The sequence below is a fragment of the Myripristis murdjan genome, chromosome 8 (assembly GCF_902150065.1).
Source record: "Myripristis murdjan chromosome 8, fMyrMur1.1, whole genome shotgun sequence".
Lineage (NCBI taxonomy): Eukaryota > Metazoa > Chordata > Actinopteri > Holocentriformes > Holocentridae > Myripristis > Myripristis murdjan.
Genome location: NC_043987.1, coordinates 21737246 through 21756348, shown reverse-complemented (window position 1 = coordinate 21756348; position 19103 = coordinate 21737246). Strand labels below are relative to the sequence as shown.

At 41.7% G+C, this 19103-nt stretch overlaps 1 protein-coding gene across 4 annotated transcripts in view; it reads right to left on the bottom strand.

Moving 5' to 3' along the window:
• dock6 (dedicator of cytokinesis 6) overlaps positions 1-19103 on the bottom strand; it is a 34624-nt gene extending 15521 nt beyond the window's left edge. For 3 of the 4 annotated variants that reach the window (XM_030057261.1, XM_030057258.1, XM_030057260.1), the window contains exons 1-22: positions 18928-19103; positions 16145-16232; positions 15000-15175; positions 14698-14766; positions 14429-14555; positions 13238-13450; positions 12216-12301; positions 11238-11304; positions 10813-10962; positions 10431-10511; positions 10024-10180; positions 9770-9900; positions 8024-8117; positions 7671-7833; positions 3991-4108; positions 2653-2723; positions 2413-2551; positions 2183-2284; positions 1951-2037; positions 1283-1514; positions 407-571; positions 68-240 (exon numbers count right to left, since the gene is read on the bottom strand). In XM_030057261.1, the coding sequence (XP_029913121.1) occupies positions 68-240; positions 407-571; positions 1283-1514; positions 1951-2037; positions 2183-2284; positions 2413-2551; positions 2653-2723; positions 3991-4108; positions 7671-7833; positions 8024-8117; positions 9770-9900; positions 10024-10180; positions 10431-10511; positions 10813-10962; positions 11238-11304; positions 12216-12301; positions 13238-13450; positions 14429-14555; positions 14698-14766; positions 15000-15175; positions 16145-16232; positions 18928-18977 (2739 nt within the window). In that variant the 5' untranslated portion in view covers positions 18978-19103. The remainder of the gene's footprint in view (positions 1-67; positions 241-406; positions 572-1282; positions 1515-1950; positions 2038-2182; positions 2285-2412; positions 2552-2652; positions 2724-3990; positions 4109-7670; positions 7834-8023; positions 8118-9769; positions 9901-10023; positions 10181-10430; positions 10512-10812; positions 10963-11237; positions 11305-12215; positions 12302-13237; positions 13451-14428; positions 14556-14697; positions 14767-14999; positions 15176-16144; positions 16233-18927) is intronic. The other variant, XM_030057259.1, reaches the window with a different exon arrangement.

The window sequence follows — 19103 nt, the reverse complement described above, 5'->3', positions numbered from 1 at the left end:
TTTCTGATTCTGAGACATTTTATAGCTCCTGTAAACATGACTAGTCTCAAAGAAGCGTCTAACTCACCTTACTCCCTATGATCCTTTCCACCTCTTCGTCAGGAGAAACGGGCGTGGTGGCCAGGTCAGGGTTGGAGTTGCTGATACTCTTAGAGCGAGACAGGTGCAGACTGCTTGGGCGGGCCGTTGCCCTCGATAAGGTGGCAAACTGCACAGGCATCTCATAGGATGTAGAACCCGCTACTCAAGGAGGGACAAGGGACAGAAAAGCAAATTGGGGAGATAGTAACAGCACATCAGGCACAGTGTGATTAAAAACCTGCTCCAGAGGTGGAGTCTTCACAGAGGGGGGTAGGGAAACAATGTAAGCCTTTCTACTGGTCTAGAGGTCAGCCTTGTGACTCACCTGAGGGGGGAATGGCGGGTTCTGTGGTGGGTAGGTGGAAGCAGTAATGGATGTAGGAGGCCAGCAGGTTGTTGCGACCATGCTGGTCCTGGTTCCCCTCCAGGTTCTTGTGGATCTGGTTGACCAACAGAGCCATGGCTTCGAAGGCTGCCCGGCCCAGGTTCACTAAGGACAAACAGAGAGAGAGTGGTCATGAGGCAAAACGTCAAACAAGGGATGGGCAATTAATAATATATAACTGTGTGTCCAGATATCAGTCCTCAGTAATTGTTATAGTTCGGCCGTGCAGAAACATCTACAGAATTTGTAATACATAGTAATGAATCATGAGTATCCCATGTCCCAACTTGTGCAACCTGATTGATATGGCATTTGATTGTCCCCAATGATCAAACATTGGGACAGGGATTATGGACTGGTCTCTGTCCATCTGTCTGTTGTGCAATTTCTCAGCCTCTGCTAGCCAGTTTTGGACAAAACACACACGCTGAATTTTGACACTGTGGCATTTTAAATCTAAAAACAACCAGAATACCAGCACTTACAGTTCAATAATATTCAATTTATTCTGGGTTGTATTTTAAATACAGACCAAATTGGCCCACCACAGTAATGCCACCAGGCCAACAGGGCAAAAAACTTAATAGTAAATATATGTGACTCTGATGTGTTTTTACAATGACATCCAATATCCACAAAATGAAACTGACTGGCCTACCACAGCATCACCAACAGGCCAAGAAGTCCCTGAGATTCAATTAGTGATGTCTCAGTCACTACATATGGTAACTGTAGACTTGTTTCATTTTACTGCCAAGTTGGCAGTTGGCAGCCAACAGTTGTTAGAGTAAAATAGCTGTAAGAGAGCCTGCTCACCGATTTGTCCTGCGATGACTGGTGGGTAAACAATGAGCAGAATGAGTTTGCTGAGCAGCTGGTGGAGGAACCTGACGCAGGTGTCCAGCAGAGCCCCTCTCAGCGCCGCCATGCTGGCCTTCAGCTCCCCTTCCATGTTCGCCTCAGTAATGATGACGTCTTTCAGGCGGAAGGGAAAGGAGTATTCCTCCAGAACGTACACCAGAGTGAAGAACTTATCCAGATGGGGGTCCTAGATGTGCAACCACAGTGTTATTGAACTGGATTAATTTTACCCTGAGACATCATGTAATCCAATTTGTACATGCTGAATAACCGTAAATTTCCAGGGAACTTTTACTAAGGATTAAGGAACTCTGATTCCCTTTAAATTACTGGTCATAGCCTAAATGTAAAGTGGTACGAGCTACATTTATGCAACATGCATGCTGGTAAGACAATCTGCAGGCTACCAAAAACGAAACACACGTCAGTTCAAGGTAGCTATTATTATTCAATGATTAAGTCTTATCCATGGATTATATTCTCGACACTGAATGTAATATTTACAGCTGCAGGGTTGTTGTAACAATAGCCCACTTCCAAAAGGGCTTTTCCGGGTAGGAGAAAAATTCAGAAAAGTAAATAAGGAAAAGCAGAAATTTGAGAAGAAAAAAAAATGTTTGTACCTGTGTGTGAACTGAGGAGGCCGCTGTCACCTCCACATTGAATACTCCTTTGTGATTATCCACCCACTTCATACCTGGGAGCTGAACCTGCCAAGAAGTAATATCCAGTGCATTTAACACTCAACCACATCAACAAAGAACAAAGTGATGGCAGGGAATCTGATATTCACACTCTTCTTTCCATTTCTCTCTCTTGCCACACACACACACACACACACACACACACACTTACGTCAGGTGTGAGGACAGAGTAGCTAGGTGGCGGCTTTTCCACCGAGACAGGTAAACTGAAGGAACCAGTTCGCAGTCGGCCATGCTGCATCAAAGGGATCCACTGCAGGGCAAAAAGAGAGAAACACAATCTCTAACTGATGGCAAGGCAATAGATGAAGCTATCAAATGAACTGATGTAATATAAGGGTGGAGGTGTTAAATCTAGACCAGCTAAAGTACTGTACTCACAGTGTAGCCCACGGGGGTCTCCAGGGGAGTGTTCTGCTTGGGCTGGCAGCTGATGTGGTAGAAGGTGAACAGCAGATGGTGGTTGTCTGTCAGATTGGCAGGAATCTTCATCTTCATCTCCTCATAGAACTCAGGAGACCTTATGAGCACAAGACCACAGATCACAATGTTCAGTCAAAGTACTGTGAATGGACACACAAGGGAAGGAAACAGCTAAAGGTGCAGTTGAGTGAGCCTTACTTGTCGTGGTAGATGACAGGACTGTACGCCTCTTTCATAAACTCGGCACAGCTGGACTTTCCGAAGATGACCTGGCATGATGGCAGACAGTTTACATTGGCTGTATTTTTTTCCCAGACCAGCAGGGGGCTCTCTCATAACATATCACAGTTCTATCATAGTAAAAAGTAGGGTGTTTTGTCTTTGATGGCAGGCGATGTCCCCACCTGTTGTACTCTATGGGTGGTGACATCACCTGCCACCATTGACCAGATATTCTACTTTTTACCACTAGAGGTCAGGCTTCACAGAGACTTGGGTTTGGTGTTTAGTTACTCTTTAATGAATTTTGACCACAGCAAAGTCTCAAGTCCATTCAGCATGTCAAGGAGTGACTTTCACCTCACAAATGAACAATGTCTTCAGGCAGTCTGTCTTACTGTAAAGGATGGTTCTGTAGATGATGGTTTTTAGCAATTATTAAACCTCAAAGACTTACAGTTTCAGTTACTGATTTAACACCTACTCAAAATCCCTTTTCACAAGCTATATGGGAAATTTCCAAAAGCATGTCTCACTTGATTTTTATTTCCTTATAAAGGCTGAGGGTCCAAGGCTGGTGGTGCTGGGTAGGCTTGGCTATTTATGTTTGGTCGGCCAGTTACTTAAATTCAACATGGTAATTTGTGATAAAAAAAAAAGGAAAAAAAAGAAAAACCTATGCCCACAGCAGATGGATTTGGAGGTTAGCGACTTCAAGAACAAATACATTTAAAAAAAACCCTGTGGGAATACTGACTGCTCTCCAGATAAATGAGGATCTTCAATGAGCATTTAGTTAATTGCTTCATTGGGTTCATGAGCCTGAAGAGGCGAAAGGCAAAACACACTGCTCATTAAAGAGCCTCATTCCTATTCCCACAGTTCTGTGGTTCATTTCTGAATGGTAATGCATCTTCTGTTTTGGTTTTGCTTCTGTGTGTTTTATTTTGTTGCATACTGTATTAGGTTATTTAGATCTAGGCTCATTCTCTGTAAAGAGCTTGTGACAAAGAGCAATATAAATAAATTAAGCTAAACTTGAATTAGACAGTTATTCGCCAACAAAGTAAAACTTCAGAGTTTAAGCCGTTCTGCTTAAATAACTAGAAAGTAGTCCTCAAGAGGTAATTGGATCTGGAGTTGCCTTTATGTAACCCTGTAACACTCAGACAACGTGTTGCTTTGAGGAGGTTTACTCTTGTGAGAAGACATCATATTTCACTGCCTCGAGCTGTTCTTTGTGAGAGAGATGCCATAGTCCTGAGAACATTGCAGTGCAGTTGAGTATCCTGGCCTGTGATTGGTGGAGCCACTCACCGGCATCGCCTGGCTGGGGTCTTCTCCCGCCATGAACTGAACCTTCACAGCGATGTTCCTCACAGAGCCCTGACGACTGCTGAAGTTCAGACTTTGTGGGTAAATGTAGAGCAGGTTCCTAAGAGGGAAAAGCAAGAGAGATAAAGGCCAAGACATAAGGATAATATTTTAATAACAACAACAACAACAACAATAATAATAATGATAATAATGATGATAATAACCATTCCACAGAGGTGAAGGAATAAAAGCTTTCGGCCATGGCAGGAGCTACTTTTAAATCTAGAGGTGCCCTTGGTGGAGTTTACAGTGCAACCTGCACCATTTTCACAATTCACTATTTTTTTTTTCCTGGCAGGTAAATAACTGGAGTCATAATTAAGTAGTAGGTGGCTTCCCATCCTGATTTCAGCCTGGGTTGTTATCAACACTTTTCATCTGTAGCACAAAAAAAAAAAAAAAAAAACAGTCACCTGACAATATGCTATAATATATAACACTGTCATACTCAGACAGGAAAAGTGATACTGAGTCATATATGTGTGTGTATGTGTGTGTGTGTGTGTGTGTGTGTGTGTGTGTGCATTTGTGCTGACATTGGACATCTGCATGGTGAGAGTGACCTTAACTTCTCTCCAACTCAAACAAGAGAGGTTGCTGTGGTTCAAATTTTACAACAGCTGATAGCAGAGCTCTAACTCTGTGTGAGACCTGAGAAATGGGGGAACCCAGACATTAGCCGACATTTTTCTGACTTGTCCGTCAGAAAAATGTTGAATTTCCAATAACTGTATAAACATTTTTAACTTAACAAAATTTTAAATGCACTTAAATGAGGTCTTATTAGAGCTTATTATTTTGTTTTGTTCTGTATGATATGGAAAATAAGATGAAAAAAAAAACAAATATTATGGTTGGTGAATAACTATGTACTGTTTTTTTTTTAAATAGACTGACAAAATTCCATGATATTTCATAACTTGTCCCAACAACTTATTAAATTCCCTGACTTTCCCTATCTGGCAGAGATTTTTAAAAATTCCATGACTTCACAGAACCCAGGGCAACCATGTAATATGAGCATGTAACATGATGGTACCATTCAATAAAAGTATAAATTTCCTGTAGGAAACAAGAGAAAGGGACTGTCAGATTGTGATGTGGGTCATGTGTGTTTGTGACCTCAAGGACAAAACAACTATTTCATGGCAAGGTCACTGAGACCACAGAAACGACCTCTGATTGGACCGCAGCTGAGCTAATATTTTACTACAGTGTTGCACACACGGTTTCATCCAATATAAGACACACTAACCATCATGTGGACATACATATTGGGTATTCTTGTGATGGAATCGTGAGAAACGGATGTGTAAAATTTACTAGCCTTCCTTCCTTGATACTAAGAGGCAAAAACCTTGATTTTATTTCGAGCTCTTTTTCTCCTTAAGTTGCTGATTAAGAGATTATAGGTTTTTGCACTACAGCATCAAACTGAGGACTACACTACAGTAAGTCTTTGAGCAACTGGTGTCATCAGAATGAGTTGGGCCCTGTGCCTGCTTTGTGTGGCAGCAGCATTGAAGGGAGGCCATGCAGGCCCTATCTGGATGCTCAGCAAGAGGGCGGACAAAACTGCCCCACAGGAAGAAGTTAACGTGCTGATGTTTGGCGTGATACAGTTCAGTGAGTCCCTCCGCCATGTTTACGAAACCACTGAAGCAAAGCTAGCTTCGATCAGCCAGTCACTGAAGAGCCATGATGGGACTCTCCAGCAGCTGGGGAAGGAGGCTGTGCAGGCTGCAGAGGTGGAGAAACAGATCAAAGAAGTGCTGGAGCTGCTACAGGTAAGAAAACACCAAAACATGTAAACAAACTTTTTCCCATCTGTACTGTCTGGTTATCAGTCCTGTCAAATGGTCTAGTTATTTCAAGAGAGATAATGATGGAAAATTGCAATCAAACTGCAGATCTGAGGGCACAGCATGCAGGAAGAAAAGAAGATAGTGGCGGTATGCCAAGAATCTAAAATCCCCATCACTTAAGCCACTGTGTTTCTGGGCTTTTAAGAGGGCGACAGAGCAGCTGAGCAGACATAATAAAGCAGCCATTTGCTGGTTTGCCAAAACATCAAACAGAACAACAATGCCTGCACTGTGTCTACAAGTAAACAACTACGTATGTACTGCTTTGCACTTAGGCATGCACTCCTTTCCCTTTTCCCTAATCAAGAAATTCATATTTATCCATGTATAAAACTATTTTAACTCATATATCTAAGAAAAGTGACAGAATGACATTACAAAGCTGCATGTTAGTCTGTGGAGCAGGCAGCTGCCAGCTGCACTGCGATCAGTGGGAGGGGGAAGAGGATAAATTGGGCAGATGCTCTTTTGACAGGTCCAGATGGCCAAACTACAGGCTCAGACCGAGATGACGAAGGACAGGCTAGCCAGTGTGGAGGAGAATGAGGTGGAGCTGAAGACAAAAGTGAAAAAGTTGGAGACATACGTAAATGACAACTTCCCCAGCAGCATCAAAGAGCTACAGGTAAGAGAACGCTGGGATACAGGGAACAGAGAGCTGCTCTTGCTTCAAGGTCTATCACTCCTCTGTTAAAACAGCCAATCACCACCAACTTTGTACCAACGATAAAAAAATTACATGACTGATATCTATGCTTGAACATGGCAATTTTATCTATGTACATACACAGAACTGATTTATCAAGAGAGTAAGTAGATGCACTTTTACATTATTATTATTTTTTTTTTAGGATAGAGCAGAGGAGCACTCCGACATACTGAGAAGTTTACAGCTTTTCACCCAGTACCAAAAACAGCACCTTGACTCTCAGAACCAGAAGCTTTCCAAACTACAGCAGATGGTACGTAACCTTTTCAAAACATGGAAACTATGATGTCTAAAGCAATGTTTTTATTATTTCATTAAATCTGCCATGTTCATTTTTTTTTATTCTAGAGTGAAGCTATGCCATAGCCGTTCCAAAGCATCTCCCATGTCCGCCCAAGTTTTTAATGCGACAGCTTCATCTAGATCTCAAACGCATCACTTAAGTGCACCAGTCCATATGATAAATATTTAACCTACACATACGGCTGCAGCAGAAGTATTGTTTGTTGTTATTATCTTACTCCCCTACCCTGCCCTCCTACCCTAGCCACAATTCATATTTTATCCCAAACTTAAGGATATGTTTTTGCTGTTTTTTCTAATGTCACTTTTTTTCTATGTGTATTTGTCTTGAGTGTTAAACACCTTGTTTTTTGTTTTGTTTTGTTTTGTTCACTTTGTTTTAAAAAAGTGCTGTGAAAGTCAGGTTAAATTATTAAAGATGTTATGTCATCCACATACCAGACACCAAATAATGTTGTGCTAAATTCCTGATTAGCCATAGCTTATTTATGTATTTATATATTTTACACCATGATGATTTCAATAAAAAAAAAAATTTGCTTTGATTTCAAAACAAGACAATGAACCTGTTGTCTTCTTTACTTGAAGCTAAAGACTCAGGGGAAGTAAAGGGGGAGGAAGAGAAAAATGAGTTGGGGGCAGAACTAGCAAACAAGTACAGACAGCCTGTCAATAAGAGAGTGTATTTGTGTATTAATGTCACACAGGTCATCCAACAGCATGCCAGACATGTGAACACTCACCTGTACGTGGTGTGTGGTGTGTATACGTAGCGAGCAGGGAACTCGAGCACCTCTTTGGTTGGACGCACACGCAGGTCAGGATAGGGCTTCACGTGAAGCAGCTCCGGTGACAGACAGTAATGAGGAGAGTCCGGGGCTGGAGAGATGTCGATCTTCAACTGGGCTGAGGGACGCAAAAAAACAAAATAAAAAACAACTACTACAACAACAACAACAACAACATTTTCCACACACAGATGTGAATTCAGAAATCTTCCAAAAACATTTAGGCATGGATAATTTCCCTAGAGTCCAAGTCTAAATTGGGAATATATATCTGTGTGTGCATGTATACATGCGTGCGTCTTGCTAACCTGTGACGGGCCTCAGTCGCCGCAGAACAGAGGACGGTCTGCGCATATCTGCCAGAAACTTGTAGAGGTCCTCATCACTCAGTCTGTCCCCCTCCTTCATGTACAGGCACAACAGCAAAGTTCGAAGCACCAGATTTTGTGAAATGGGAAAAAAAAAAAAAAAATCATTTTTCAAAATAATAACTACTCTGTTGTTGCTAATAAAAACACTGCGAATACAGCTTGTATGTGACTACACTGTACACTACTGAGAAAATTTCATGCAGATTTCTTCACTGCTCATTGTGGGATAGTGGGACTCAAGAGCACGATGACAATACTAATGATTTTTGACAATAATGATGATAATAATGCCGCTTAAACTAATGACCTGAAATACATTTCCAATTTAACTCTAGCTTTTTTTAGAGGCAATGTATTCCAAAAGTAACTGACTACTTTTACAAAACTGTAAAGTAGACAGTTCACCAACTATTGGTTGTATCCCTGAAGATTTTAAGATGTCAACATCTATCCTCATCTAAAAAAACACAACATTGATTCAAATATCCTTAATAACTACAGGCTTTTTGCCACATTGCCTTTAATCTCCAAGATTAAGGGGCTTTAAAGCTGTAACATACAGACAATACACAGACCTATTTATGAAAAACAGTCAGGACTTCAGACAGTGGGCTGCTATATCTGAGACGGCCCTGGAATGGTTCTTACTTGTCAAACAGAAAATCTTGTGTCTCTTTTCATAATTAGGTTTCCTTTGTCCTTGTCCTTTCCTATGTGGTTTACCTTGATGCTAAATTATAGGCCCAATTTCATTCTCAATTTACATGCAAATAACCTAGCAAATTTAGGTGTCATCTTCAACCCTAGTTAAAACATTGAGCAAAATCCCAGAGGAGGCTAATTCAGTCATGCTTTCTACAACTGAGGTCTTGTCTCTCAGTGACACAGAGAGAATCATGCATGCTTTTATGTCTTCTCTTCTTGTTTACCGCAATACCTTATTTTCCTCCCTCATCCAACATGCTGTGGCTCAGCTCCAGGTTGTGCAAAATGCTGTCATCAAGGCATCCTTATGTACTTTAGTTGCCTGTCAAGCTTTAGAATTGATTTCAAGATTTTATTTTTTACTCGTAAGGCTTGACAAGCCAAGGCCATGTTCCGAGCCACATCTCAGACCTTAAACCCCTTTTAAGGCAGAGTGCTGCCTTTGATCCTCAAGCAGGGCTCTTTTAGTTATTTCTATGTGTAGACCAAGATGAAAGGTGACATGGCTTTCACTGTCAGAGCTCTCAGGCTCTGGATTGCTGTGCCTGAAACAGTCAGACTGGCTGAGTCATACTTTAAATCACTTCAAGACAAACTTGTACAGAAAGTATGTTTCATAATTTTACTTGCATGTTTCATATTGCATGGCTTATACTGAACTTCATATCATACAGCAGTAGTGTTATTAAGATGTTATTATAGTTTCACTTTCTCTTATTATTGTTTCTTATAACCTTTTTATGCCTTTAAAAGCATAATTTAACTTATGATCTAAAAAGGCCCTTGCAGAGAAATAGTTTATTTTAAGCAAGTAATCAATTGTATGCAGTGATAATATTTGGAAAATAACTTTCCCGGTCCTACAGAGAAGCATAGTCAGACATGAACACAGGCCCCGTACATATACAGAAAAGGCGAAATAGTTATCCAGGATGACTTTCAGAGTATTAACTATCAACTGAATGGAAAGAGATGGACCTGCTTGAAGAAGTTGGTGACTGTCAGAGTGGCTGGACGAAAAGAGGCAAAGTTACACATGTCTTCCCCCACACTCATCCGCTCAAAACCTTTCTTCTTCCGTTCATTCCACGTTCCATGGCCTTTTCGCTCTGACAGAGAGATGAAACACCAAATATCAGAGGTGTTAGTGCATACTGGATATCTGTGTAAGTAGTGGGAAGCAGTGTATGTATGGGTGAAACTGGGGATGCAGTCTGAGTCAGCAGCAGTACCAGAATCAGAGTCAGGATCTGAGCGATCCAGACCTCCCACACTGCTGACGATGTTGAGAAGGTGAATGGCCGTCCAGGCAAAAGGCATGCGGAAACGACCAAGTCGACTGCATGACTGCTCTGCCTGCACACGCAGCTTCTCCAGCTTCTCCTTGTGCTGCGTCGAGACAAGAACAGACAGTGTTTGAGAACAGAAATCCATCCTGACAGGGCTTTCGCTGCACTGATACCAAGAGACAGAAAAATCTGCAAAAGGTAAATACAATGGCCATGCCAAAAAAAGAACAGTAAATATTGCAGCTATTCAGACAAAATTGAGTAACCAGACAGTAACAAAGTCCCACGTGTGTGTCTGCTGCCAACCTTGGGCTTCGCAACACAGGAAAAAAATTAATTGGCCGCATTACCTTCGAGGAATCTGACTCTTTCATGACCATGTAGGGTTCACAGCATTCCCCGATGTCTCCCTGCTGAAGGACTTTCTCCAGCTGCAACACATTACCACTACATCATACCACAGCTTTGCCACTCTAAATAATTTAAATCCACAGTAAGAAGTTAAAACACATTATTTCCTATCTTATATTGTTAAACACAACAATGTTGGAACCAGATCTCTAATTTCAATTTCAAAAGTAATTCCTCTAATTCAAATTTCATCAGTAAATAAATAATACATTTTGAACAAAAAGACCAGTTTGCTTGTGTATGAACCTGGTTGAGGAAAAAAAAAAAATACTACCACTGTTGAGTCATACGGTTCTCTTATAGATTCTCTGTAAGCTATACCTTGATGACCAAGAAGATATCAGCAGAAGGGTATGTGATGGAGAAAATGGCGGAACGAGCCATGGTGGAAATGGCTGTGTGAGGTGTGTGGGATTTTAGCAGCCCTTTCATCTGATCTGAGTTCAGGTCGAAGTGGAAATTCTCGGAAATCTGTGGGAGGGAGGATTGAGATGGGTGACATAAGGGAGGGGGAGGGAGGGGAGGAAAGATGCGAGTGGAAATGCATGTTAAGGGACTTTAGTTCAACTTTGACTCTGACTTAAACCACTAGGCCACTTATTGTAGACCTTCTACGATGGGGGAAATTCAATTAGTTAAGGATGAGCTCAGCATTACTTAAGTGGTTTTGGCAGAGGTGAAATTCACTGGAGGAATAGTCATAACATCACATAAAAAAATGATATTTTGCTAAGAATAAAAAGTACCTTTTTCTTTTCTTTGACATCATACAGAGCAAGTGTCCCGAATATTGGCTCAATTTCTATTTCAAATCTGGAAAATGTACAGGAAAACAATGAGTTTTCAAATGAGAAGGGGACATGTACACATGACAAATGGGTATTGTAATGAGTGATAAAAGCCTTGTTCCCACCTGATATTAACATCCATCCTGAGAAATCTAAATACAAGCTGACACCTCTAAGTTCAGGTGTAAACAGCAGTAATGCATCCTCAATGCATCCCAAGTGGTCGGATCTCAGGATGCATTCGGATGTGGACTGGGACGCATCATATTAGAGGTGTAAATAGATATACGTCCCAGGACACATTGAAGGACCGCCTACTAACCTAACGTCCTCTGTCTTATCCAGCTTAACACCCCCGACTCCAGCCAGAACCTCACTTTACCAATCCAAAAATTTTTTACTTGACTCTGCCCAAGTGTCAGCTGATGGATCAAAAGAAAACTGAAGTGCAGGTCGTCTTTAAAGCAGCTGGTTAATGAATAAAAACTCTCTGTAATAAGACATAAGCTCCCCGCAAAACATGATGAAAGAAATGTTGAGGGGGTCTCTAAAATATGCATTGACAATATGTGGGATTTTTCTTATATATAAAATTTGGAGGCAGCTGCCTTTCTTAAATTTTGTGCTCTAGTGCAATTAAACAGATTCTTTCTAACCCTAGACATGATACAGTTACTATAGGAGTACTACAGAAATATTATAGGCAGTCTTGTGTTATGCACTGCAGTTACTACAGGAGCACAACATTTACTATAGAGTGGGAAAGTCAGATCCGAACAGTGGGCAGACAAGACGCATTTGGAGACGCATGTAAATGCCAGGTGTGTATGGACGGACTCACAGCGGTCCACTTGTGCACAGATCACCAAAGACACATTTTAATACTAGGTGGGAACAAAAGGAATGAATCACTGAATGAATGCAGATGTTACCCACTTAAGTGACAGACACTTGACCATGATCCTCTGGCCACAGTGTTCTTTAGGCACTTCAGGGAGCGAGCATCTCTCCACTGCTTCATCCTGCCACGACAAAAAAGCCATGTGAAACACACACGCACAAATACCACTACCATGACATTTACCCAGATGTCATGGCAACACAGCGACAGACACGCCGATGGTGGGTACACAGACATAAAGCAACAGGGAGAAAGAGCGCGAGAGAGAGGCAGTGAGAAATATCTAGCAGAGTAGGAGGTACAGGAAAGAAAAGCAAACAGTTCCCTGGCAGTGGATGAGTTTCCAAACATTATAGACATTCACTCGCTGTGAACATTCAGTAACACTACTCTGATCTGAACAAAAGGCAATTTGATTTCTAACGGTAATCTTGTCTATTAAAAAGCATGACATCTTTCCCATATTTCTATAGTCATTCAATAGTGTTACCGCTGCTGAAACTATGCCCTACAGATCTACAGAGCCATGGTTCCAAAACACATATTCACTGTATATCTTGTGCAGTCTGAAGAGAGTAATTTATTGTTTTCATCGGCTAAGACCGCAGTTACTTCACAGATCATATTTACTATACATTTAACTGGCTGAAGAGTTACAGCAGCCTAAAATTGTGTGCAGGCAATGAGCCCGAGCTGAAAGAGTGAAGAAGAGTTTTAATAAAATGATCATTTTCCTAAACCTTGGCAGAAATATGGTGCACTCCTGTAAAGCTGAACCTCTAAATTTCATATAATATGTTCATGTAAAGTAAGGCAAGCATAGTATCTGCATAATTCAGTTACTCTTGGAAGAATGTACCCTGATGTGAAGATCTTCCTACAAACTTAGTATATAATCTCACTATGAACAATAGCAAAGGGAACCTGGGCCGCTGCAACAAGGACTCAGTCTTCATACAAGGTGCTCACTGTACCAGGTGAGCCACCAGGGAGCCCCAGGGCTGCTAGGCTCTGAGTAATGTTGTTTTGTTTTTTGTTTTTTTAGTTTTATACAAACCTCGTCAGGGGGAGGGTAGAGACCCAGCAGGTCAGAATGGCGCCCCTGCAGACGGGCATCGGTGTTGCGGCGGTCCATTTCCTCTGCAGCTGTACGCTCCAACACAGACGGCAGGAGAGCATCTGGGGAGGAGTTCTTCAGATCAAAGATACTTGAGGCCCAGCTGCCGCGTGGTGTGTCATCAAGAGAGACTGATCGCCGCTTTGCGTCATCCTGAAAAACACACAACACAAGGCAGAGGCAGAGGGGTGAGATCATAGTTTTATCTTCCAGGCAGAGCTGTAACCTTTAAGTGCAACAGTGACTCACTGCAACGGGTATAGATGTTTTTAAAGATAATGGGACAGATATGCTGCAGATCCCATTATCTATACTCGCAAATGGAGCTGAGTGAGAGAGCTGAGTGCCTTGCCGACTTTCCACTGCACATCCTCTGATGAGCTCAGTAACCAGAAAGCATCCTATCCATCGTGCCTCCACCACACTGTTCAAAGTGAGAGCTACTCTTTGCATGCAGGCTATGTTCTCCACCTCTGCATCCAGCTAGAAAAGCAGAGGAATTTCAACTAGTTTTAATTAATGGGCAACTAGTCTAAAAATACACAACCTTTGACATGCACATTAACGACATTAATGACAACGACATGACAATGATATTTCTCATATTGATGACTTGTCCCACTTGAGCATCTGAACAGGGATTTATTATTTCTATTGATGAGCCATTGAAATTATGCATGTCATTCTTGGTATTAGTGTTTAACAATGTAGTGATAAAAATAATATTGTGACAATTTTGACACACATTGGAATTGCGGCATAATTCACTATTTTAGGGACAATCATTTTTGCATCATAATTTTTCATTTTCATTGACAATAAAAGTATTAAAATTATGATGATGTGAATTTTGCTGGGCTCTGAAACAAACAAATGTGTTTTCTCACATCTGGATAATATTATTTATAGGTCAGGGCATCTCTTTAGCACTATAATACTTCATTTATAATGGCATTTTGTCACACATTTAACTTTTAAAATACTGAATCTTGAAGTGACTTTTATAATATTTAGATTTACTTTCTCCCTCTACATGGTACATTGGTAAAAAAAAAAAAAAAAAAAAAAAAAAAAAGTCATTCAGAGCTTAAAATAAATATTCATGTCAACATTGCTATTCCTAGCAGCTACCTGATCATCCTGGCGCTCAGCAGCGGCAGCCTCGTCCAGTTCAAAGGTCTGTTTGACTAGGCCTCGCTGCCGCTCCCTCTGACGCTCAGAGTTGTGAGGGGTGTACATGGTGCTGTAGCGCTGATGCCTACAGAAAAACAAATATGAATTAAGCCATAGTGATAATGTAATTGCCAATGACATGACAGTTAACAGGGCAGAGTGGCACATATAATGAAACTACACACTTGTGGTTTACTGCAATTGCTTTCACAGCTGACATCACTTACTTTCTTTGAATGATGAGCCAGTCATCTGTGTAGACTGCCAAAGCATCTCTCACTCTGGGATCTAGTGTGCTACATAGAAAACACACATCAATAATTGAGCAAAGCAGGCTTGTTAATATTTATGTCTTTTCAGTGTTACAGCCATAGAGAAAGACTTTATTCTTAGCTGATGTGATGCTTGTCCTTGATTACAGTAATACTAATACTTTGTATGTGTGGTAGTGTGAAAAGCGTCCTGGGATGTGTCTGAGCTTGTGTCTTACAGTATGAGGCTTGTGTTGGTCATTATCAGTGAGACTTACTCCTCCTCAGGCAGCGGGGGCTCTAGTGTAGTGCACTCTTTCTCCAGCGGGAGGAGCTCCAGGTCATCCTCGGGGAACTCCATAAGCTGTCTGAGGGGGCCAGGCTCCGCCCCAGGAGCGTGACTGCTCACATACTCCTCAAAGTCCACAGGCTCAACCACCTCCGTCAGGGGCACCTGCCAGTCAACATAAGACTATTATGCACCAATAACGATAGATGACATGCGCACAGGATCAGCAGGACTTATCAGGTGCCGTGCAAAGAGGTGATCGGATGCTAAGGAAGGCCTGTGTTTTTGTTATCTCTCCACTAACGCAAGCTCAAGTACAATGCTATTAACACCTCGCCTCCTTCTCCTGTTGCTCAGACCAGCTTTGTATGCCTGCCCAGTCCTTTCTGGCAATATCTTTTTCTCACTCAGACTCAGAAAGAGATAATTCTGTGCCTTCCATTCAGCTTTGAACAATGAATAAATCAACAAGTCTGTCCATGCAGTGAAGTCTGTTACACAGTTTGTACAATGTAACTTATTACTTAAAACATTATCTTCAACATTCCCACAAATATTGAGCTAAAAACTGACACTGACTTCTCTCTTTTGCTCAAAATTTATACATCAAAGCTGCCATAAATCATCTGCCAGTATTCTGTAGCCAACCTACAGTGGCCTGGGGTTCACGGGATTGCATTTGAATTCATACATTGATCTTAAATCTTTTTTTAAGATTCTTTTTTTTTTTGTCATTTCTATTTTATTCAATAGTGACAGCAGAGAGAGAGAGGAGAGGAGAGAGCAGGGAAGACTCAAGGGCTTAGCTTGGAATCAAACCCAAGCTACTGCAGTAAGGACTCAGCCTTGCCACATGATAGGTGCTCTACCAAGCAGGTCACTGGGGCGCCCACGATTAATCTTAAATCTTAAAAATCTGTTGGAATGATTTGAAATTCCACCCTCATCCATCCTGCTTATCTATGTGCTTCAGAGAATAAATGAAGGTGAGAGTGGATAGATCTTGTTTCAAAACCACAGAATCAGAACTAGATGACTTTGTATCTACACTTAGAACTAGTTCACAACATTAAACCAATTAGTTTCTGACCTAGCAATGGGTCCCCAGCAGGGTTAAAACACATGGTAACTCACCGACTGGTGTGCCCCTCCTCGTTTTTTGGACAGCTGTGGAGAGCCATAATCTCTGGACACTTGTTTTCTGACCTCTGCGGCCACCGTCCTAAACAACAGGGAGAAATGAGAGGTCCGTCAAACAAACGAAACAAAGTCACTTGTACTCCTAGGCATGACAGTTAAATGAATACTAGGTAATCCAAACAGCAATCATCCTGGTGATGGTGAAGACAGGGAAAATATGGATTATTTTTGTGTGTTTGCATAAATCTGGTACTGTCAGGAGAAAGAATGCTCTCCTTAAATCTGGATCACCAGAGTTAAAATCACTGCCAAACAAATTTTGCTTAATTGCACTAACATTAAGATGTACTAGGGCTGGGCAATATATCAATATTATATCGACATCATGATATAAGCCTAGATCTGGTCTGTGATTTTGAATACTGTAATATAATATGGCATCAGTGTTGTCTGTTCCTGGTTTTAAAGGCTTCACTGCAAGTCTCGAAACTCATTAGATTGTTGTAGCTGGTGTGTTATTTGTCTCTACCTGCTTGGTCATCCTATCCACATTGTAGCGACTGTTTAGCAAAAATCTCATGTGTGTAAATATCTTATCAAAGCACCAGCACTCATCCCTACAATATCATCACAGCGTTGATAGACATATTTGGTCAAAAACCATTGTGATATTTGATTTTCTTCATATCACCCTGCCCTGTGATGTACACACAATATCTATAAACAAAATCCTTTCCAAATTCCAACACATCACCTGCAGTGAAGCCAATATCAGTTTTCAAAATCATGCTTCTAAATCTTGATTATGTGAGTTCCAGCTACATACATTAATCAACTTCTAAGTTGAGCTGCCTTGTACTGCAAGGCTTTAACTATTTCCCAGTATTCGCCAGCAGATACTAGCATAGCAGTGCTGACGGCCAGCAGCTGTTGTGAATGGGAGTCAAGCGGATCTCTTAGAGAGGTGGCGAGCCAGCTCCAGGGAGCAGGCACAGAGCCAGAACTCTATCCCTGGCCTTTATGTGCTAACAGCAAATGGGCGGCTGAGAAAGGGACAATGCAAAAAAAAAAAAAATCCCCCCCAATCCCCTCACAGACAGCAAGCAGCTGCTCCTCCAGCAACTCAAAATGGCTGTTTCTCTCTCACACAGCTGCAAAGGTTTAAACTTTTCCAAAGTCATGGTCATCATGTTATATACATAGACAAATACCAGGACTGTAGGTCCAAAAGAAAAAGAGTCGACTGAATGGACCCAGCTTCATTTGTTTATATAACCCCCATCTCTGGGAAGTTGCTAGGCTCCCTAACTCCCTGATGATGAAGGTTGCCACATTTACAAGCTGAGGGCTAACTTTATGGGCTCACACTATACCCAAACAAAGATGTAGAAACAATTCAATTCCTATAGCTCTATACACTTCCCATTAAAACAGGAAAAAGGAAAGCTCTTGACTCCAAGGGGAATAGCCGGAACACCCCCATACCCACCCTTTCCTGCATCCGGGACTGAACAATGGTCTAAGTCCACTAAGAGGAGGACAGACAGCATTCAGTGAATGCTGCGGGACACTGATCAGTGAAGTCAATACCACCCAGAGATCTAGAAATGGCAGCAATGACGACTCATGGCCATATAAAGTAGCTCACAGAACACATCAGTGTCTTGAAAAAGCAGATAGGTACAGCATGCCACACCACGCTCCATTAAATCCAACATGAACCCACCCTGTAATGCAGCCTGGCCCAATGTTTACATATCCACAGCCCTTGCGCTCTTGTTAGTAAGTTTGTCACCGGGGGAAGAACATGCTCACTTGCAGGACGGTGATAATGATCTGTTGTCCTGTTTGTTTTCTCACAGCCTTCTGCTGAGGCAATCTCAGTTTCAAAAGCATGAATCTTGATGGAAAAACATATTCATGAATGAAGATAATGAGGGGTCAGTAGAGTGCACAGGGTGAATCACTGCCTGATAACAAACCCAAATCACAGTTTGGAAGCACCCCTGTCAGGAGGCAAAACTAGTACAACAAACAGGGACTCACCTGGTTGCAACTATCAGTTTATTGCATATCGACAGGATGACATTACAACAGTCAAATAGCAGACACTGTGTGCATCAATGCTGTCTCCTATAATCTGATTTAAATAATTTTAGGATTTTGGTAATATGGCCAACAAGCTTGCTTACATCATCCATGAAGCACCATAACTTATATTACAGATGCAGAACCAGTTTGGAATATAGGCCAGATGCAGGGCATGTGGAAACAGGTTCAGTAAGAGCTCACCATGCTGCGATGCGTCCACAAGGCGCATAAAGACATAGCACCTAGCATCTTATTGTCAATTTGATCCCATTTTACAGGAGCAGAGCATGTTGCTAGACACTTCCAATGTGCAATATTCCCCTCTCGCCACTGAAAGTTCTCGATAATACATCAGAGCAATGATCAGGTTTATAGTCTACCACTCCTCTGACGAGTTTATATCAGATTGTTGCCTGGTACCTGTCATTGTTGAATCGTGCTTTCACATTTATCCGATAGTGCGGCTTATTGTGTAGAATTGGCTGATAATAAAACTCTTGGTAGTGTGAGTAATCGCTTCTGAAAACGAGGGCTAAACTGTGTTGATTTATCTCAATTTGTTTGACATAAGCGACGATAAATGATAGGCTACTCTCTGGATCCTAGCACACTGGGCTACCTCACCGCCTGTCCGGCAGGTCACCACGCAACCAGCAACCACAACAGAATAAAAAAGTTTGTCTCACCGGTTGATTTTATGAGCAAACGCCCTCCTTTCGCTCGCCGTGGATGTCATTTCGTATCCCCATGTAGAGAAAACTCTTCCAAGTCAAACTGAAAGTGGTATCCCTCCTCCTGAGTGTTGGCTCCGTCCCGTCCTGTGTGGAGCCGAGGAGTCGGAGCGCTTCCTTCTCCACGCTGT